Source organism: Equus caballus, chromosome 9 (genome assembly GCF_041296265.1).
Source record: "Equus caballus isolate H_3958 breed thoroughbred chromosome 9, TB-T2T, whole genome shotgun sequence".
Classification (NCBI taxonomy): domain Eukaryota; kingdom Metazoa; phylum Chordata; class Mammalia; order Perissodactyla; family Equidae; genus Equus; species Equus caballus.
The window spans coordinates 63,481,185-63,499,045 of NC_091692.1; the positions used below are offsets into that span (position 1 = coordinate 63,481,185).

At 36.6% G+C, this 17,861-nt stretch overlaps 1 protein-coding gene across 12 annotated transcripts in view; it reads right to left on the reverse strand.

The window, feature by feature from the left end:
* Positions 1-509: 509 nt before the first annotated feature.
* AZIN1 (antizyme inhibitor 1) overlaps positions 510-17,861 on the reverse strand; it is a 37,791-nt gene continuing 20,439 nt past the window's right edge. For 4 of the 12 annotated variants that reach the window (XM_023648789.2, XM_023648792.2, XM_070221618.1 and 1 more), the window contains 9 exons: positions 15,368-15,541; positions 14,732-14,904; positions 12,630-12,764; positions 10,845-10,926; positions 10,362-10,436; positions 9,683-9,845; positions 7,186-7,301; positions 6,218-6,432; positions 510-5,984 (listed from right to left, as the gene is read on the reverse strand). In XM_023648789.2, coding sequence (XP_023504557.1) covers positions 5,873-5,984; positions 6,218-6,432; positions 7,186-7,301; positions 9,683-9,845; positions 10,362-10,436; positions 10,845-10,926; positions 12,630-12,764; positions 14,732-14,904; positions 15,368-15,541 — 1,245 coding nt within the window. In that variant the 3' untranslated portion in view covers positions 510-5,872. Of the gene's footprint in view, positions 5,985-6,217; positions 6,433-7,185; positions 7,302-9,682; positions 9,846-10,361; positions 10,437-10,844; positions 10,927-12,629; positions 12,917-14,731; positions 14,905-15,367; positions 17,485-17,861 lie in introns of all 12 variants that reach the window. The other 8 variants (XM_070221619.1, XM_070221622.1, XM_070221620.1 and 5 more) reach the window with 4 other exon arrangements.

The window sequence follows — 17,861 nt, forward strand, 5'->3', positions numbered from 1 at the left end:
GTATCTACGTATTTCTTAACTATTTAACATTGTGTAAAACTGTACTGCCATTTTAAATCAGTTATTATCAATACTGTAATGCTGCACTGACAAAGTTCGACTGTACTGTTCCTCACTCCATTTTTCCCATCAGCCTTGTGCAATTTCACGGTGTAAAGATTTCTAGGAAAGCATTTGCCAAGTTACAGCAAAACTGACTGCATAAGTAAAGGGAGGGGACAGTAGCATCCTGCCACTTGGGAAGTAGTTTTTTCCTCCTTGACATGAACTTCTCACATGTTCAGCTCTACACTCATGACCTTCCCTGACCTTTTCATCAGTCTAAAATACTCTAACTCCAGTGCTTATTGGGGCAACATGCAGGTAAGAATAGCTGAATCCATTTTTAACAAATATTTTTAAGTGACGCCTTTCTTTTGAGAAGCACCGAAGTTCTCCTCCCTCTCACAGCAAGCTCTGTAAGTGTGGTGTTTACAGTCTTGGAGAACTAGAAAAGGAGGAAACCAAACTTTGAAAATGCTCTCAGTTCCTTTATTTCTGTTGCGAATTTAACAGTAAAGGAGAATATTTTAAGAGGGTAGGTTTAAGTCATAGACAAGTAAAGCAGAGGGGCATTACTGAGCAGTAAAACATATAAGGAAATTGCCTTAGATGCATTAAGACTGGTTTCTAGCAACAAAAGCTAAGAGTATGTGTGACTAAGTATTGCATAAGTTACAACTTAAAAGCATCCCAATAAGCTTAAAAAGAACAATTTTAGATAAATGCAGAAATTAACATCCAATTCCTGTATGTCACTATGGTAAACGATTGCTGGCATAGGTGTACCAACAATCCACAAAAGTATAAAACTTTAAAGAGTGGATTCAAGTCAAACGTTAAAATGCTCTCATGAGCTATTCTTGTAGCCTTGTACAGGACCTTTACCTTTTTGTATTTTAGATACCAGAATACCTTGAAAATACCTCTCAAATTTAGTCCCATGAAGCAGATCAGAATAGTTCAAATGGCTTCTCCAAATCTAAAAGGCCTGTTAATTTTACACCTATGTTTATGCATGTGATATATACTGAGAGGCACATTAACAATGGTGGACTGCAAATGCATCTATTCTTGTTGCTCCCTGAACTAAAAGGACATTTATAAAGGGAAAAACAAGGATGGAGAGAATTAGAAGAGAACATGAAAAAGCAGAAGCTGGAAAGTAGGCAGGTTAGTAAATTACTTAGCAGCTGAGGGAAATGGAATTCCAATTAGTGGGGAAAACAAAAAACTCAAATTCTAAAAGGTGCGGGAATTGGCAGCAGTCACAACCTCTGGAGGTAGGGGCAAAATAAATACTGTCTGCAAGTCTAAATTCAAACCCCAGATCCTTTTTCATATGCCAAACAGCTGGGTGAGAGCCCTCTCTCATTCCACAAGACTGGAGATTTGTTCTCTGGAGAGGGTAAATGGGCCTCTGGAATGGTTGACACTCGGCACCACTGAGGGCAGGGGTGCTCTACTGTACACTGAATACAGGAGCCCACCGACTGACTTGGCTTCCAGAATGCTGGCAGATGGCCCATCACCCCTCAGGCAGGAGACATGAAGAGCATTCACTAAGAATCAGGAGACTTCAAAATAACAACATTCAGAGGTTCCCCAATGAACCCACCACAACAGATCACGTTGTTTCAGTTGATAAACTGCACTCACACACACAAGAGCTTAGGTCTTTTGTCCTCCGCTCAGACACAAAGTTACTAGGTATCTGCGGAATGCCTCTAATCATGAAATATACAGACTAATTCAAAAACAGGAGACGACAACTTAGAGAAAACAGGCTATCTAGAATTGGGGAGAGAATGCGGAAGTGGGAACTTCCAAAAAAACCATTTTCAGAGACAAAAGAAATTGTACCCTTAGCTTGGAAAGTAAAACTTGCAGAAATAGAAAGTAGAAGACTTGCAATATGGAGCTGAGAAAATCTCAATTTGACAAACAGAAAATATATGGGTTAATCAAGGAAATCCAGAGAATTAAAATTCCTAAATTTTAGCCAAGTGTCTCCTTCCTCTGCATACTCCTGGCTAACATTGAGTGGTGACAAGGTGGTGTGCACAGGCACACTCCAGATGAAGTCTGGCACCATTATTTAGGAAAAGCTTTAACTGGAATTTGGGACTTATCCCCCTAGGAGTTTACCATAAGATCTTTCTGCACTCTTACGCAACCCCTTTTTTCAACACCAATGCACAACCATTCATTGATTAGTCAACTGCAGATTCCTAACTTCTCAATTTCCCATAATTGATCCAGTGCTAATCTTCTCACTAGGCCATCAACTGCAAAGGGTTTTGACAAGCATAAACAGCATTACGGTAGAATCAGAGCTTGAAAGACCAGCTGAAGTCCATACTATAGGTCAAAGAATTCAGGAATAACACAACACTCAAAAGGAGCAGTTGGGTAGAACGAGCCTTCTTTTCACTGCCATTAAAAAAGTTTGCCCAGTCCCAGTTTCCAACAGATAAAACCCAAATCTTTCAACTGTGTAATACTCAAGTCAGAGTGCCTTGAGCCTGGGGTGGTTTTGTGTTCCCCTATCTATACTCCTTTCTGGGTGAAGATATGTACTATGATTAAGATGACACATGTGGCACCCACAATCTGTATTAAGGAAAAACAAAATTCTTCAGTACATTTAAGAGTAGGAACTGCTACTTTTTAGAAAACTTGTCAGGTTAGCTTTAACTTGCCCAAGTAGATGGCTGCACAATACTAGAATTTCTACAAACTTAAACCCTTTTCCTATTTCTATACTTTCCCCTCCTCCGAAATAGCAACAGAAAGAGCTGGGGGTAAAAAACCCAATGCAAACCATCTCTGGCTCAAATCTGATTCCAGTCCCAAGAGAAGGAAAAAGCTCCAGAAATCACAGAAGTAACTTACTTTTGCTCTCAAAATGTGGCCACCTTAAAGCCGGTAGCTCATCACTTTAAGTAGGTAGAGATCAGCCTCCAGCAAATGCCAGTCTAGACCAGAACTAGTTTCTATGTCTAGCTTCTAGGCCAGGTTTATTCCCATTAGAAAAGGCTGCATCTGCAAAATACTCACACCATACTTCTATTCTGCCTTCAGCATGCATGCGACAGGAATTAGAGAATTTGTAGGATTTTTCACAACTTGAATGTGGAAGACTACTAGGTAACTTTTTTCCTGATTTCGTACTTTGAAGCCAATTAATTCTTTACTACATTGTTGGTCAAGCTGCTAATAACTACAGTGAGGAAATAGAGAGTAACTCCCTGAGACAAGGGACAAAAACAGAGATTGAACAATGTGGCTTTTTTAACCCAATATCTGTAGTGAATGGTATCAGTACCCATGTTTACTTGGAATATGTAGCTTAATTTATATAGATTTCATCTGGTCTAAGTTTAAAGTTGTTAGGGGGCTGGCGAATTAATGTATCTAGAAAATGTGGTCCTAAAAATATCTCAGTGTTCATATATATAGTATTGAACTTCATCAAAACCTTCATTGTCCCATATGCAATACCCAGCATTTTACCAGATTCAATGTTATTTTGTAATAAAGCAAAATTCTGAAAGAATGCTTCAAAGTTAACATACACAAGGGTGATACGTAAAATTTCAACTCTTTCACAATTGAAGCCAAGGTAAAACGTAAGGAGGAATAAAAACATTTTATCTGTGTATTCAGAACCACACACACGTTACCTTTACAGTTCAATTTACTATATAGAAATCATTTGGGTTTTATATTTTCAGTTAAATTCTGAACTGAGATAACATCGTAAAAAAAAAAAAAGATCATTACATTAATTCAGTACTTTTTTAGCATACCAAATTGAAATACATTAAGTTCAAACTTCAGATTTATGGCAAACAGTCTTCAAATACAATACAGACGTTTCTTAAAGTTACCATATCATTCACATGTGGTATTTGCAACTCTGAGCTGTTATACATGGAATAGCTCTCCTATGAATACGGCAAAATTGACATGCCATGAAGCTCCAAGTTGTATAGTCAAGCCAAGGACTCAAAGTCATACTATCTTTTAAAAAGTCTGGCATTTCTGTACCACAAAGCACAACATATAAAGAAGGTTGGGAACGATTCCTCCTCCTTATTACAGTTAAAAAAAGTTGCATGGTAGCTTGAAATTTTGCATAAAACCCCATATTATACCTTGGAAAAGTCCAAGGGTAATTAGATGACAATGGATTTAGGGGTCCTAAATTTTTTTTTTAAGTAGAACCCACGAAATTCAAATGGGCATTAATCAAATCAAAAAATATTAAGCACCTACTGGTTTAAGATTGAAATTTATTAGAGATTCATGATCAATTTCTTTCCACCTTGAAATCAAGGTGTAAAAACCAGCTATTAAGTGCATTCCAAACTCATCCTATGTAGCACAGGTAGAATTTTCTGTCCATTGGCACCAAAGTAAAGTCACATTTCCTCTTAGGAGACAGAAATTCCACATCTGAACATAGAATAAGTTAGGAAAAATGACCCCTGTTATTTTATTACTTGTGATTCTGAGATCTAGGATTACTAATATACTAGCAGTGAACAATGCAAATTCCTAGCAACAACTGTCAGGTGAGTGATGCTAACTCCCTTCCCTCAATCACCATAAAATTTTAGTATTAAAAGTAATTTACTAAGCTGAACAAATGAGAAATAACAAGAAACTAGTAGCTAAAACAAAACAAACTCCTAAAGTTTGAAATCATTGCAATTGAGAAACTGAAAATAGGTGTGCTTCACCTCAACTCCTCACAACTCTGAATTTAAATAACATCCGTGCAAAAGAGCATCAGGTTTCTGGATACAGATGTAGCCCTTCTTTAAGTTTTAGTGTGCTGCAGAGTTTTCTGCAATTTTATTTCCCTCTCTCCAATTTTATTCCAAGTATTTAATAGAATCTTCCATTTCAGCCAAAAGATTTGTGATTCAAAAATTTACTAAGGTACTCTATGCATTCTATCTATACAGAAACATCTACTAATGATTACAATTGGTTTATGCAGGATTACCATTTTTGGTGTTAAACATCATGCTTACTGCACATCAACTCTCCATAATGAATCTGAACTTCACAATGATTTACCAAACATTTTACTTAAATTACTAATTAAATAACTGAAAAATGTACTGAGCCAAACTAAACGTAAATGAGCAATAAAGGAAAATAACCTTCAAACAGTCCATATACACATCTATTTCAAAACTACCTTTGCTAGCTAGCCCCTTTCCCAAAGTTTTAGCCTGAAAAAACAGTAAAATCTACACAAAATTTTATTGCAATCATACAAGGGTTACATTAGGTCAAATACAACAAATACTATGATGCAATTTTACATTTATTAAACTACAGTTCAAAGCACAAATTTACACATTCTAAATACACTAAACGTATCTAAGGAAGTCACACTGGTCTTTCACTGACATCTGATATATCTGGGTGAAAGACATTAACTTTACAAGACTTTTTAACACGAATCCTTAGTATAAAAACTGTGTACTTGTATGTAAACGGTTTAATGGGGAACCCAATTAATGGGCTTCCATCTCCACTAAGTCATCCATTTTGTTGCATATTTTATTTTAAACGCTTAAGGGGATAGGACAAACTGGTAAGTTTAAATCTGGATACATTATCTAAATCTCCCAATTTCACCCAGTAAATTATAGATAAAAGCTGATTTCGTCTGGTCCCAAATAGCTATTACTAATAGTTTTGTTTCCAAGAGAATTAACAGAATAAGATTGTTCGAATTTTTTCCACATTGGAATGTAGACCAGACAAGCTTAACCTGCAACTTCAGATCTAAAGAAGCGTTAATGCCTGTTTAAGCTTCAGTGGAAAAGCTGTCTTCTTGGCTCAGCTGAATGCAAGAAGGCACAAAGAAATAGTTCTTCATCATTGTGTCTGAAGTAATCCCAGCATCTTGCATCTCATACCTACATAAAAAGAAAAAAATAAGCATAATTCTAAATTTAAGCAAAAAGACCACACAACAAAAATAACCAATGGACAATGAAACAGGACTATGAAATCTAGTTTTTTAGGAATGCTTAAAAGATCATTTTATTATTACTTCTAAGTGATGCATTCATCACAGAATTAAAATTAGCAAACATTTCATGTCACCTCAAATACCCAGTCTGCTTTAAAAACACCAACACCACCTTACCAATCACTAAATGACATCATGTAATAAACAGCTGGCCTCTGAAAATCATTAAAAGCAGATGGTTCATGGAAAGAATCCGCTCCCATGTTATCAAAGATAAGCCAATCTCCCACATTCAGCTCAGGAAGAAGACAGTTTTCCACAATTTGATCAAGCTCATCACAGGATGGACCCCAAAGGCTGCTTGTAAACAGAGGCTCATCTTCCTTGTATTTCTGTAGGAAAGGAAAGGTGTTTTTTTAAACTTAAGTTTTTACTCATGCAGGTACTGAATTTGAGGGTGGATAAGAGCCTTTTTCAGTATCTCAGATCCAACGTGCCCATGGAAGAAAGGCCTAGAGCTAGGGGCAATGGTGCTCTTCATCTAAGGCAACAGCAGACTACAGGGACTCAGCCAGAGGAATGGAAATCCTCAAAAAAGGGCAATATTCACAAACCTAAAATATGTCTCCAAAACTTGGGATGCACCTTGGGGCCAGTCCAGTGGCATAGGGGTTAAGATGGCATGCTGTGCTTTGGCAGCCCAGGTTTCTTGGTTTCAGAGCCTGGGTGCAGACCCACACACCTCTCATCAAGCTATGCTGTGGCAGCAACCCACATACACAAAATAGAGAAGACTAGCACAGATGTTAGCTCAGTGCCAATCTTCCTCACCAAAAAACATAAATAAAAAATTAAAAAATTGGGATGGATCTTAAAAATAACAGCTCAGTTTATGGGCCGGCCTGGTGGTGCAGCAGTTAAGTTTGCACGTTCTGCTTTGGCAGCCTGGGGTTCAACAAGTTGGGATCCCAGGTGCAGACCTACAGACCACTTGTCAAGCCATGTTGTGGCAGGCGCCCCACACATAAAGTAGAGGAAGATGGGCACGGATATTAGGCTCAAGGCTAATGTGGCTCAAAAAAAAAACAGTTCAGTTTATAAAATGCCAAATAAGCAGTTTTGACATTATTTGTAATAAAACTTGCCTTGTGAACCTCTGGAAAGGTATTTAAGTCCTCAGACAGTTTACTTGCAAAAGAACCATAAACACCATCGTTCATGTAATACATGAAGGCTGGCTCATCACTTCCGGTTTTTTCTACTGAAATAGGAAAAGTGAAGATGAATTTATTGTAAAATGTCTAAAGGGCATATCAAATAGGTTGAATATCTATAGAACTGACTTGTAATTTTCACATTTCTCAAAATACTTAACTTTAAAAAACGCTGATATATGACATCCCTTAAAACAAATCTGTTAGCCTAAAAAACTGAACACATACTTCACAAAGAAAGATAACCAAGGACCACATGAAAAAAGCGTTCTGGGGCCAGCCTGGTGGCGCAGTGGTTAGGTTCACCGGTTTGGATCTGGGGTGCGGACCTGTGCACCACTTACCAAGCCATGCTGTGGCAAGCGTCCCATGTATAAAATGGAGGAAGATGGGCATAGATGTTAGTTCAGGGTAAATCTTCCTCAAATAAGAAAAAAAACATGTTCTACATCATTTGTCACCAGATAAATGCAAATTAAAACTACAATGAGTTACCACCACCACACACCTACAGAGTGGATAAAATTTAAAAGACAATACAAAAAAAATCAGTGAAGGTACGGAGCAACCAGAACTTGCACATATATATTGCCAGTGGAAGGGTAAAATGGTAATGCCACTTTGAAAACACCTCTCTACGATCCAGCAATTCTGTTCTTAGTTATTTACTCAAAAGAAATTTAAAAATAGTCCACAAGACTTGTATAAGAAGGTTCCTAATAGTTATACTTATAATAGCCCAAAACTGGAAACCAAATTTTCAGCAGCAAGAGAATGGGTAGAACACACCCTGTGGTATACCACACTCATGGCTTTTGATGTATAGATATGTGAGTGTATCTATACACATACACATTTCCTAGTTCTATTCAGTGAGAAAACCTGGAGGCAATGACACATTAGTAGTGAGCACAACCCAATGCTCATTTTTTGGCTTTTAAAATACCACTCTCCATTAATACGAACTAGAGCTGCTTGCAATGCCTGATTCCAGGAAAGGAAGGAAAAGGATAACATGAGCTTGGAACATCTTGATGCACCAGAAAGTAAAGAAGTGCCCAGGTAATAACGTGGGCATGTCAAAAGAACCTAAATTTGGGACAGTAAATAATGAAAATAGTTTATATAACCTACTGAATAAGTACCTAGGAGTCTAAATTTACATAAAAAATAAGAGGGAAGGGAAAGCCATTCTTCAGACTGAATAATGGAGTCAGAAATTCATTAACAGATGCTAAAACTAACAGGGTGAAAATACGATAAGAGAGGTTATTTACATGGTCTCAAATTATCTTTCCACTTCATAATGGAGAAAGCTATCTGACACCACGTTAACCAAGTGATCAAAATATTAGAACAGACTGCCTCCTAATATGATGCATAGAATATCATTTCATGCCAAAAATGCATAACCTGAGGCAGTATCAGACAAACACAAACTGAAACACATTCTACAAAACCTCTACTCTTCAAAAATGTCAAAGTAAAGAAATACAAAGCAATACTGAGGAACTTTCTGTAGTTTAAAAGAGACATGACAATTAAATGAAATGTGCAGCACTGGAATGGATTCTAACTAAGGAAAAACAAAAAGCTTTTATAAAGCACAATACTGGGAAAAACGACAATTTTCTTATGAACTGTGGATGACAGTATTGTACAAGTCATCTTTTATAACACTGTTACATCCTTGTTTTAGGGAAATATAATTTAGGGTACAGTACCTCAACCTGCTCTCACAAGGTTAAAAAAAATATGCCTATGCATAAATAGACTACTAAGCAATTGGGGCAAAATGAAAAGAGTGAATCTGGGTAACGAGTATATGGAGGTTCCTTAGATTCTTCTTGCAGCTCTTCAAGTTTAAGAAATTAAACTTGGAAGAAAAAAAAACTCTTGTTACTCTTGCTTATTTAAGGAAAAAGACTATAGGAAGAAATAAGTCTCCTTAATGTAGAACAGTACTTCCCACACATTTTTAAAGTGTTATTTGTTGGCAAGACAGACCATCTAGTGCCTTTTTGTTGGTGTGACTCAAGATGCATTAAAAGGACTGTTGGCCCTTGTTATATAAGCAAGTATAGCGCAGATTCTCCCTGTGACCCACCTGACTAAAAGGAACACGACAGAGACATCACAATAAAACACTGGCTCTCAACAAGGGAAGAGAATCACTCGGGGGTAGTTTATCTAAGATACGCCTATATAAATCAGCACCAAGAGAGCTGGATTCAGAAAGTCATAGAGTGAGACCTTGACTAGGGCATTTAGCAAAGCTGCCTAAAGGTGACTAAAGACCATCCACAACTTTATAATCCATAAAATGTCCTACAGTATATTTGCACTTCAATAATAGCTGATAAATTCATCTTCAAACTAATTAGAATTATCTACTAACAGAAACAAAACCATAAACTTCGTAACTTACCTCCAGAGCATAATTTATCATTTTCAACAACTTTCTTTGCAACGATATTAACTGCAAGTGTAAATGCAGAAGACACATAGTAGCTTCCAGGTTCTGAAATTATCTTAATGCCAGATTCTTCAGGAAAGTAGATATCCAACAAAGGGCTGATAACATGATTAACCTATGGATTTAAAATCCCACATTATGGTTTCAATATTGGATTAGATAACTCAGTACTAAGAGACCAATATAGCTTTTAAGTTTTCTAGGAAAATTAAGTAGTTCCAATTATAGATCACGAAGCTTAGCTATTTAGCAATTTAGCAGGCTTTCAAATCATCAAAGTTTATTTTGTAACTAGCAGAATGGCACTAATTAAAAAAATGTGCATCTGGATAAAACAGCTTAAGCTGATGAATTCATCTGTGCCATGCAGTACTCCATAAGAGCAGAAACACAACTGAAATATAAGGTTTTTTGTGATAAAAGTTATGCTATAAAGTTCAAAGAATTTTATCAAACTTTTCAAAGTCAGTTAGGTCTTCTCATTGCCTATTCATTTCTTAGAATTAAATTTTAAACATGTTACAGGGATTTAGTTTCTGTTGTTGTAAAAACCCTAGTCTACACATCAACCATTTCGGGAGCAAAGAATGAGAGATTATTGCAGTATGTCCATCCACTGAACAAAGCTTACCTCTTCCAATTGAAATTCAGTTCCTGTGAAGCCTCCTCCAATGTCTAACATGTTCATTGTGAAGCCAAATTCTCCCTAGAGATGAAAAAAATATTTTAAATGCTTTTTGCAAACTGTAATTGATATAAAGACATTTCAAAAATCCCCTCCCAGGGAGGTAAATAATATCTGTTCTAACAACCGTTAGTACAATTAAGTTTTTTAGTTCCTACTAACAAAAGGCAAATTAATTCAATTTTACGTATACAGTCTTCCTGATGCTGTCTGTACTGTCTTTAGAGATGCAAGTAAACTATTTCATTCTTTCATTTGCTGCCACTTAAAAAAATCTAACTGTATAAAACTCTGCTTATATTATAAAAAGTGAGGTGTGTGTTAATACTAAGTATAATGGCAGTACTTCAGAGGTAGAATAACAATGAATCTTAGTCTTAAATAACAACCTGGCTTAAAATATCAAAATAATTTAAGGAAAAAACTTACAGCCATGTCAAACACACATCGAGCATCAGACAGAGCATGTACATATGCTTGAGATTCTTTGCAAGCACTTGAAACATGAAATCTGAAACAAACAGAGTAATAAAATTTAAAGCAACAAGCTTTAGAGGCTCTTCCCACAATGCCTTTTAATTCTCATTCATCATCAATAAGTATTCACATTAACCTTACCAAGTATTTAAAGTATTAGAAACACTAGCCTCTCATTATCCCAGTTACAATATCAGCCTTTTAGAAAAGGCAATGTTTGGAAAATACTGTTAATTTTATAAACAATTTTTTTAATAATTTACTTTTTTTGAGGAAGATTAGCCCTGAGCTAACATCCGTGCCTATCCTGCTCTATTTTATATGTGGGACGCCTGCCGCAGCATGGCTGGATAACAAGCAGTGTGTAGGTCCACACCCAGCATGCAAACCAGTGAACCCTGGGCTGCCAAAGGAGAGCGCACAAACTTAACCACAACACCACTGGGCCAGCCCTTAATTTTATAAACAAGTTTTTTTTTTTTTTTTTTAAAGATTTTATTTTTTCCTTTTTCTCCCCAAAGCCCCCTGGTACATAGTTGTATATTCTTCATTGTTGGTCCTTCTAGTTGTGGCATGTGGGACGCTGCCTCAGTGTGGTTTGATGAGCAGTGCCATGTCCGCGCCCAGGATTCGAACCAACGAAACACTGGGCCGTCTGCAGCGGAGCGCAGGAACTTAACCACTCGGCCATGGGGCCAGCCCCTTTTATAAACAATTTTTAACAATGAGTTACCAGTCATGTTTCATAGCTATCAGATAGGGGAATGCTTTTATATATATATGAGGTAAAGTAGCAAGGGTCATAAAATCTCTAATTTGAATGTACAATTTTATCTGACCAAATATAAAAACGTGTCTATTGTGATGAACATTAATTCAGCTGAGGAGCATTGACACTTGTTGCTTTTTTACTTATTAGTGATACTTAAAGTTTCAGAATAGAATACTTAAATTTTATCGAAATATTACATTTTCTGTACCCTGACTGTAGCTGTGGCTATACAAATCTTTCAAAATTCATAGAAGTATACACATAAAATTTTCCTGTATGTTAACTTAAAAATTTAGTTGAAATATAAAAACTCTCAAAAATATGTCAATATTGTCAACTAAGGAAGAATTAAATTTAACAGCAGTGATCCTTTATCCATCTTTATGAACAATTTAAAAAGCAAGATCCTGCACTGTAGTGAAACCAGCAATGGACTGGCCACTCAAAATTTGCAGCTTTTGTGCTCCAGATTTGACTCAGATCACAACTCTGAGACCATGATCAAATCATTTAATTTCCCAGGTCTCTGTTTCCTCACACATAAAATCAAGAGGGTAAAACAAAGTCTACTGATTTATTGAAGTAGCCTTGAGAGATTAAGTAGAAGATGAAAAAGCGTTAGGATGGGGAAAAAAAAAAATGAAACGGCACCTATAACAGCTCAGAAGTTGAATGCCATTTTGGTTTTCATTAGAAATCTAGTAAATCCCCTCCACTCAATGGGAGATAACTTAAATTACTACCAATAATTATTATTTACTATTTTCTCTCCTTTTTGGTGGAGGGGGAAGGTATAGGTACAAAATAGTATGAAGAAGGATAAAACCATAGTTAGTTCTTTTTCCCAAAGAAGAAAAACTGAAAATTGAACCTAATAAGAGTCTATGTAAATGAAATCTTAAATTGATAATCAGAAAAAAAAAAAAGACCATCACCATAAAATGAAATTTAAAACAGATACTCACTTAACCCCAATAATTTGGACATCAAGTTCCTTAGCACATTCCAAGAGATGCCTACAGTTCTTCAGGGTCGTGCCAAACTTCATGTTACCCTCTTCACCTCCAATATTATCTTCTGTTGCAATATGTAGTAAGACCCTAAGAGAAGGGGAAGATGATTGGGGCAGAGTTGGTTTACATCATCATCAGCACATGTGAAGCCTGAAGATTGTAGGAAGTGTGTTGATTATGTTGCCAGTGCTCCCAAATCCAACGACGGATGAATCAAGTGAACCTAATGAAAAACCATCCTGCATAGAGAAAAAACTAGCAATTAGGGCCTAAAGCATGAAGCTTACAAGGATGGGAATTTGGAAAATGCAGAAAGTTAAGACTCTGTTGTAGCAGCAAGAGTCGGTTGGGCTCTGTAACGAAAGACGACATTACTTTCAAATGAAGTCCATCAATCCATAAATCCACCTTAAAAGACTAAATTGAATAGCAATGCCATCATTGTCTTTCAATAAAAAATATCAGGGCTTTAAATGTTTCAAATTCCTAAATTGTTCTAGCTAAATAACATTCCACCACTTATTCTGAAAATTTCTATTAATTTCGTACTTCTAACAGAAAAACTTGGGAAGCTTTGCATTATTTTTTGTCTAAATAGCAGCCTTTTAGACTACCGATTCAAATCTATTTGGTGATTCCTTCCAAACCACAATAACCAACACAAACGAACAAGACCTTTGTCAGGAGATCTTTAAGTAATCATAAACCACTAAGAACTGCAAACATACAAATGCTGTTTGTAAAACCATTTCCCCAAGAAGTCCCAATAAATGACTGATGATCAGAGGGGGCAAATCTGATAAAAGCAAAATTATTCTATGTATGGGTAGAATCAGCTCTATCAAGAGTGTACTCTTCAGTTTAAAATTTAATACAATAAACACTCCAAATCAGGGCTTGTTTTCAGAAGGTCATAGAAGATTTTTTAGAGACAAGTGGTTCCTTAGAATTCCCCCAAGAATGCCTTTATCCAAACAAAGGTTTTCAGGGTAATCAATCCTGTCAGGATATCTTTCTAAGAATACCATTAAAGTCATTAAGAAAATTATACATATACAAGGAAAATATGGCTATGATACATATTTTCAGGAACACAATAATTCATTAAAAGCAAGCAAACAAGTACTAATTTGGTACTTGTTTAGTACTAAACAAGCACAAGTACTAAAGTACTAACACAATATACTTTTAGTATACTCCGAAGTCCTCTTGACATACCAGTTCACGACATTAATTCTGCCCTAAAATGTTTTGCTTTTAAAAAGTAAACTTCAGGGGCTGGCCCCGTGGCCGAGTGGTTAAGTTCGTGCGCTCCGCTGCAGGTAGCCCAGTGTTTCGTTGGTTCGAATCCTGGGCGCGGACATGGCACTGCTCATCAAACCACGCCGAGGCAGCATCCGACATGCCACAACTAGAAGGACCCACAATGAAGAATATACAACTATGTACCACGGGGCTTTGGGGAGAAAAAGGAAAAATCAAAATCTTAAAAAAAACAAAAAAAAGCAAACTTTAAAAAAAAATCTTGGGATGCACGCAGGTGCAAGTGACAAAAACATTAAACTTTCTGTTCCAAGTGTGGGCCTTAAAAAAGAAAACCCTCAAATCTACAGACTAGGCTCCTAAGACACTGTCAGTAAGGAGGAGTGTTTCTAGAACTATCGCCAAGGGCAGATTAAAACTTCAGCTAACTAGGGAAAAAAGATGACCAAAACATATCCTGTTTCCAACATGACAAATAGCCAGTAGGCTTAATGTAATTATAATATGCCTGTGGCCCTAATTTGATTAGCCCACTAACCAAATTTTATTCCTTGAATCAAAGATTATAAATTCATATCCCCAACAGTCCTATCTCATCCCAACTTCACATGAAGGATTAGAAGTAGGCAGCCAATAAAATGCTGTTAGCATTTTTCCTATAGGAACTTAAGTTAAAATAATTAGAAGACACATCACTGCTCTACATAAATGCCCCTTTTTCCCAGGCTAAAGACAAACCCAGACCCTAAGCAGTAAGATGATAATCCCATGTACTTAAGTTTTATACTTACTTGGCATTTGGGTGATTACGTGCAATTTTCTTCAATTCAACTTCATTGTCACATGTCATGATATTCACTCCAACTTTTGCTGCATACTTTATTTGAGACACTTGTTTGCAAGGACTTATGTAAATGATGTTTTCTGGAGATACACCCAATTCTTGCACTAAAGCCATTTCACTCTATAAAAATAGATTTTAAACAGTGTCATCTAAAAGGCAAAATTTCTATTACTTTTCAATTACTACCCTTATACTTTCATTTTTTTTGGTTAAATTCAAATTATATGTTAAATTAGGATTACACAATGTCACAGTTCATCTTCTGGCAATGCTTAACTACACTAGTCTGTTAAAAACCTTTAAAAATGTATAATTACCATTAGAGAAATCTGTTTATTATTTTGCTGTCATCAGAAGTAACTTGGTCTAGCTAGCCCTAGCCTAAGAAACTTTCCTTTCACTGGTACACTTGAAAAATTCATAAATTTCCAATATTAGACTGCAAATTTAAACAGGAATTTAAAAACCCATCCAAAACCCAAACTTCCTGGCAATTTTTTTTGCCTACTGCTGTAGATAATCAAAAGTTAAAATGAATTTTAAAATGTTGCAGTTTAGTGACAAAATAATGAAAAATACTTACTTTAGTGGAACAAGCAAATCCAGTTCCAAGAGCTGCCAAAATCTCAAGTACAGCTGGAGCGGAGTTGCACTTTACCGTGTAGAATGGCTTTATCTGAGCCACTATATTCTGCCACTGACTGTGTTTCTTCACAATCTTTCCAAGATCTCCCACAAAAAATGCATTTTTCCCTGTCTATTACGGTTATGAAAGAGAGAAACATCAGCTATTGAAAAGAGTATCATAAGTAGAAAACAACTCCCTTTTCCTCCACAAATGAGCCAAGATATACATTTATATACACTTCTACATTTAAGGCTTCTTAAGGTAACTAAGCTAGACTGAGCAAACAACAAAGAAGAATCTAAACACATTTGTTCTTTCTTTTTAAATATGACTTTTTGCTGTATTGCGCTGGCATGTAAAATATCCTCTACTTTGATTTTTTTTTTAAATAACATCAATTACAATGACTTTCTATCTCAGAACTGCCTGAGTTTTACTTTTTTGGCAGTTGAGAGGAAGAAGACCACTTATTTCCTCCATGCTTTCCCCCACTATTTAAAACAGGCCTACTCTGGCAGTCCAGGATCTAATTTTCTAACATAGTGAGTAGAATTAGGAATGCTGAACAAAACAAGTTGCATATCTTCATTATAAATTAGACCTCAAGACAAGATGATAAAACAAGAAAGCAACTACACTGGCAAGTTTTTTTTTTTTTTTGAGGAAGATTAGCCCTGAGCTTCTGCTGCCAATCCTCCTCTTTTTGCTGAGGAAGACTGGCCCTGAGCTAACATCCATGCCCATCCTCCTCTACTTTATATGTGGGATGCCTACCACAGCATGGCTTGCCAAGCGGTACCATGTCTGCACCTGGGATCTGAACTGGTGAACCCCGGGCCACCGAAGTGGAACGTGCGCACTTAACCACTGTGCCACCAGGCCAGCCCCGGCAACCCATTTTTAATGAGACAAAGTTGGTGGTTTGTGTGCAGAGATGGCAAAATCAAAATAAAAAATACAGAAGCCTAGTAGATAAACCCTAGTAAGGTTATGCTGCCTTCCAAGGTCAGAAAACTAATTTTGATTAGAGATCTGGGAAAGATCTGCAATGATTTTAAAGTTGTGGCTACTCTAGGGGTAGAGCGATGACATGTCAGCCAGACCATAAATTACTCCACGTTAGAAGACAGACAAATAATCTTATTTAGAGTATACAGCATCCAAATATTGTTTGAAAAGCCATGAAGACACTACTATTGTTTTCTACTCTTTAGTCCACATTATTTGAAAATGCACATTATTGGGACTGGCCCAAGTTTGCGTGCTCTGCTTTGGTGGCCCAGGGTTTCACTGGTTCAGATCCCAGGCGTGGACATGGCACCGCTAGTCAGGCCATGCTGAGGCGGTGTCCCACACGCCACAACTACAAGGACCCAGAATTTAAAAATATACAACTATGTACTGGGGGGATTTGGGGAGAAAAGCAGAAAAAAAAAACACGGGCAACAGTTGTTTGCTCAGGTGCCAATCTTAAACTAAAAAAAAGAAAAGAAAAGAAAATGTACATTGTTGGAACATACTGACCAGGAAACAGACATGATTGGAAATTATAGGTTATGTGTGATAGATATAAGACATTGTACTGAAGTTATTCCATCCTTACAAGACATGCCACCCCTAATTTTCTGGAGAAATTTTATCTTTAAAGTGAAAAAAAGTAAGGCAATTATGGGTACCAGCAAGAGAACCGGGATTAAAAGATAAAAAAGGTATTCAAGTTGTAATCACCCTTGAGCCATACAATTAGACGAGACTGCTAGGAAAGAACAGGATTGAGGGCTAACCCTCACTAAATGTTACTAAACTTGGGATAAGTTAGATTGTGGGTGAAAAATGGATGAAAGGAATATTTCAAAGATCATATCTGACCCAGGAAGAGTGCTGCGAAAGTGACTAAGAGAAAGGTCACCATACTTTCAGTAGGAGTTCCTAGTGACATGAGTCGAGTCTAGAATGGCTTGGCTGTAAAATAGACTGAATAGTATGATAAGTATTACTTTTTCCCCCCCCAAGAATTTTGATGGCAGAAGACGACGGAAATAAACGGATTTTGCTGGGGTGAGGAGAGACACCTGTAAAGATCAAGAGAAAAGAAGTTTTTCTGGTATCCTGTTACTGAACATCAGTAACATGAAAATAATTCTTCAATAAATCTGGGGAATATGGGAAATTAGCTCCAAAAAAGAAACAAATTCTGTCAGTGAGGCAATAAACAAAAATAATTTTATCACTAAGTACAAAACAAAAATACATGATCTTAAACTAACAGTGAATATGATTCTATATGAGTTGATACTTGTCGGTGGACAGTAAAGCATTCAGTATAAATTAACAAATTCTTAGTCGACATACACAGATTATTTGAAATACAGATGAAATTCCATCAAAACGTATAGGTGAGAAAAATGAGTAAGCAGCCATGTGCTGAAAGGAGGATAGCTGGTAACGT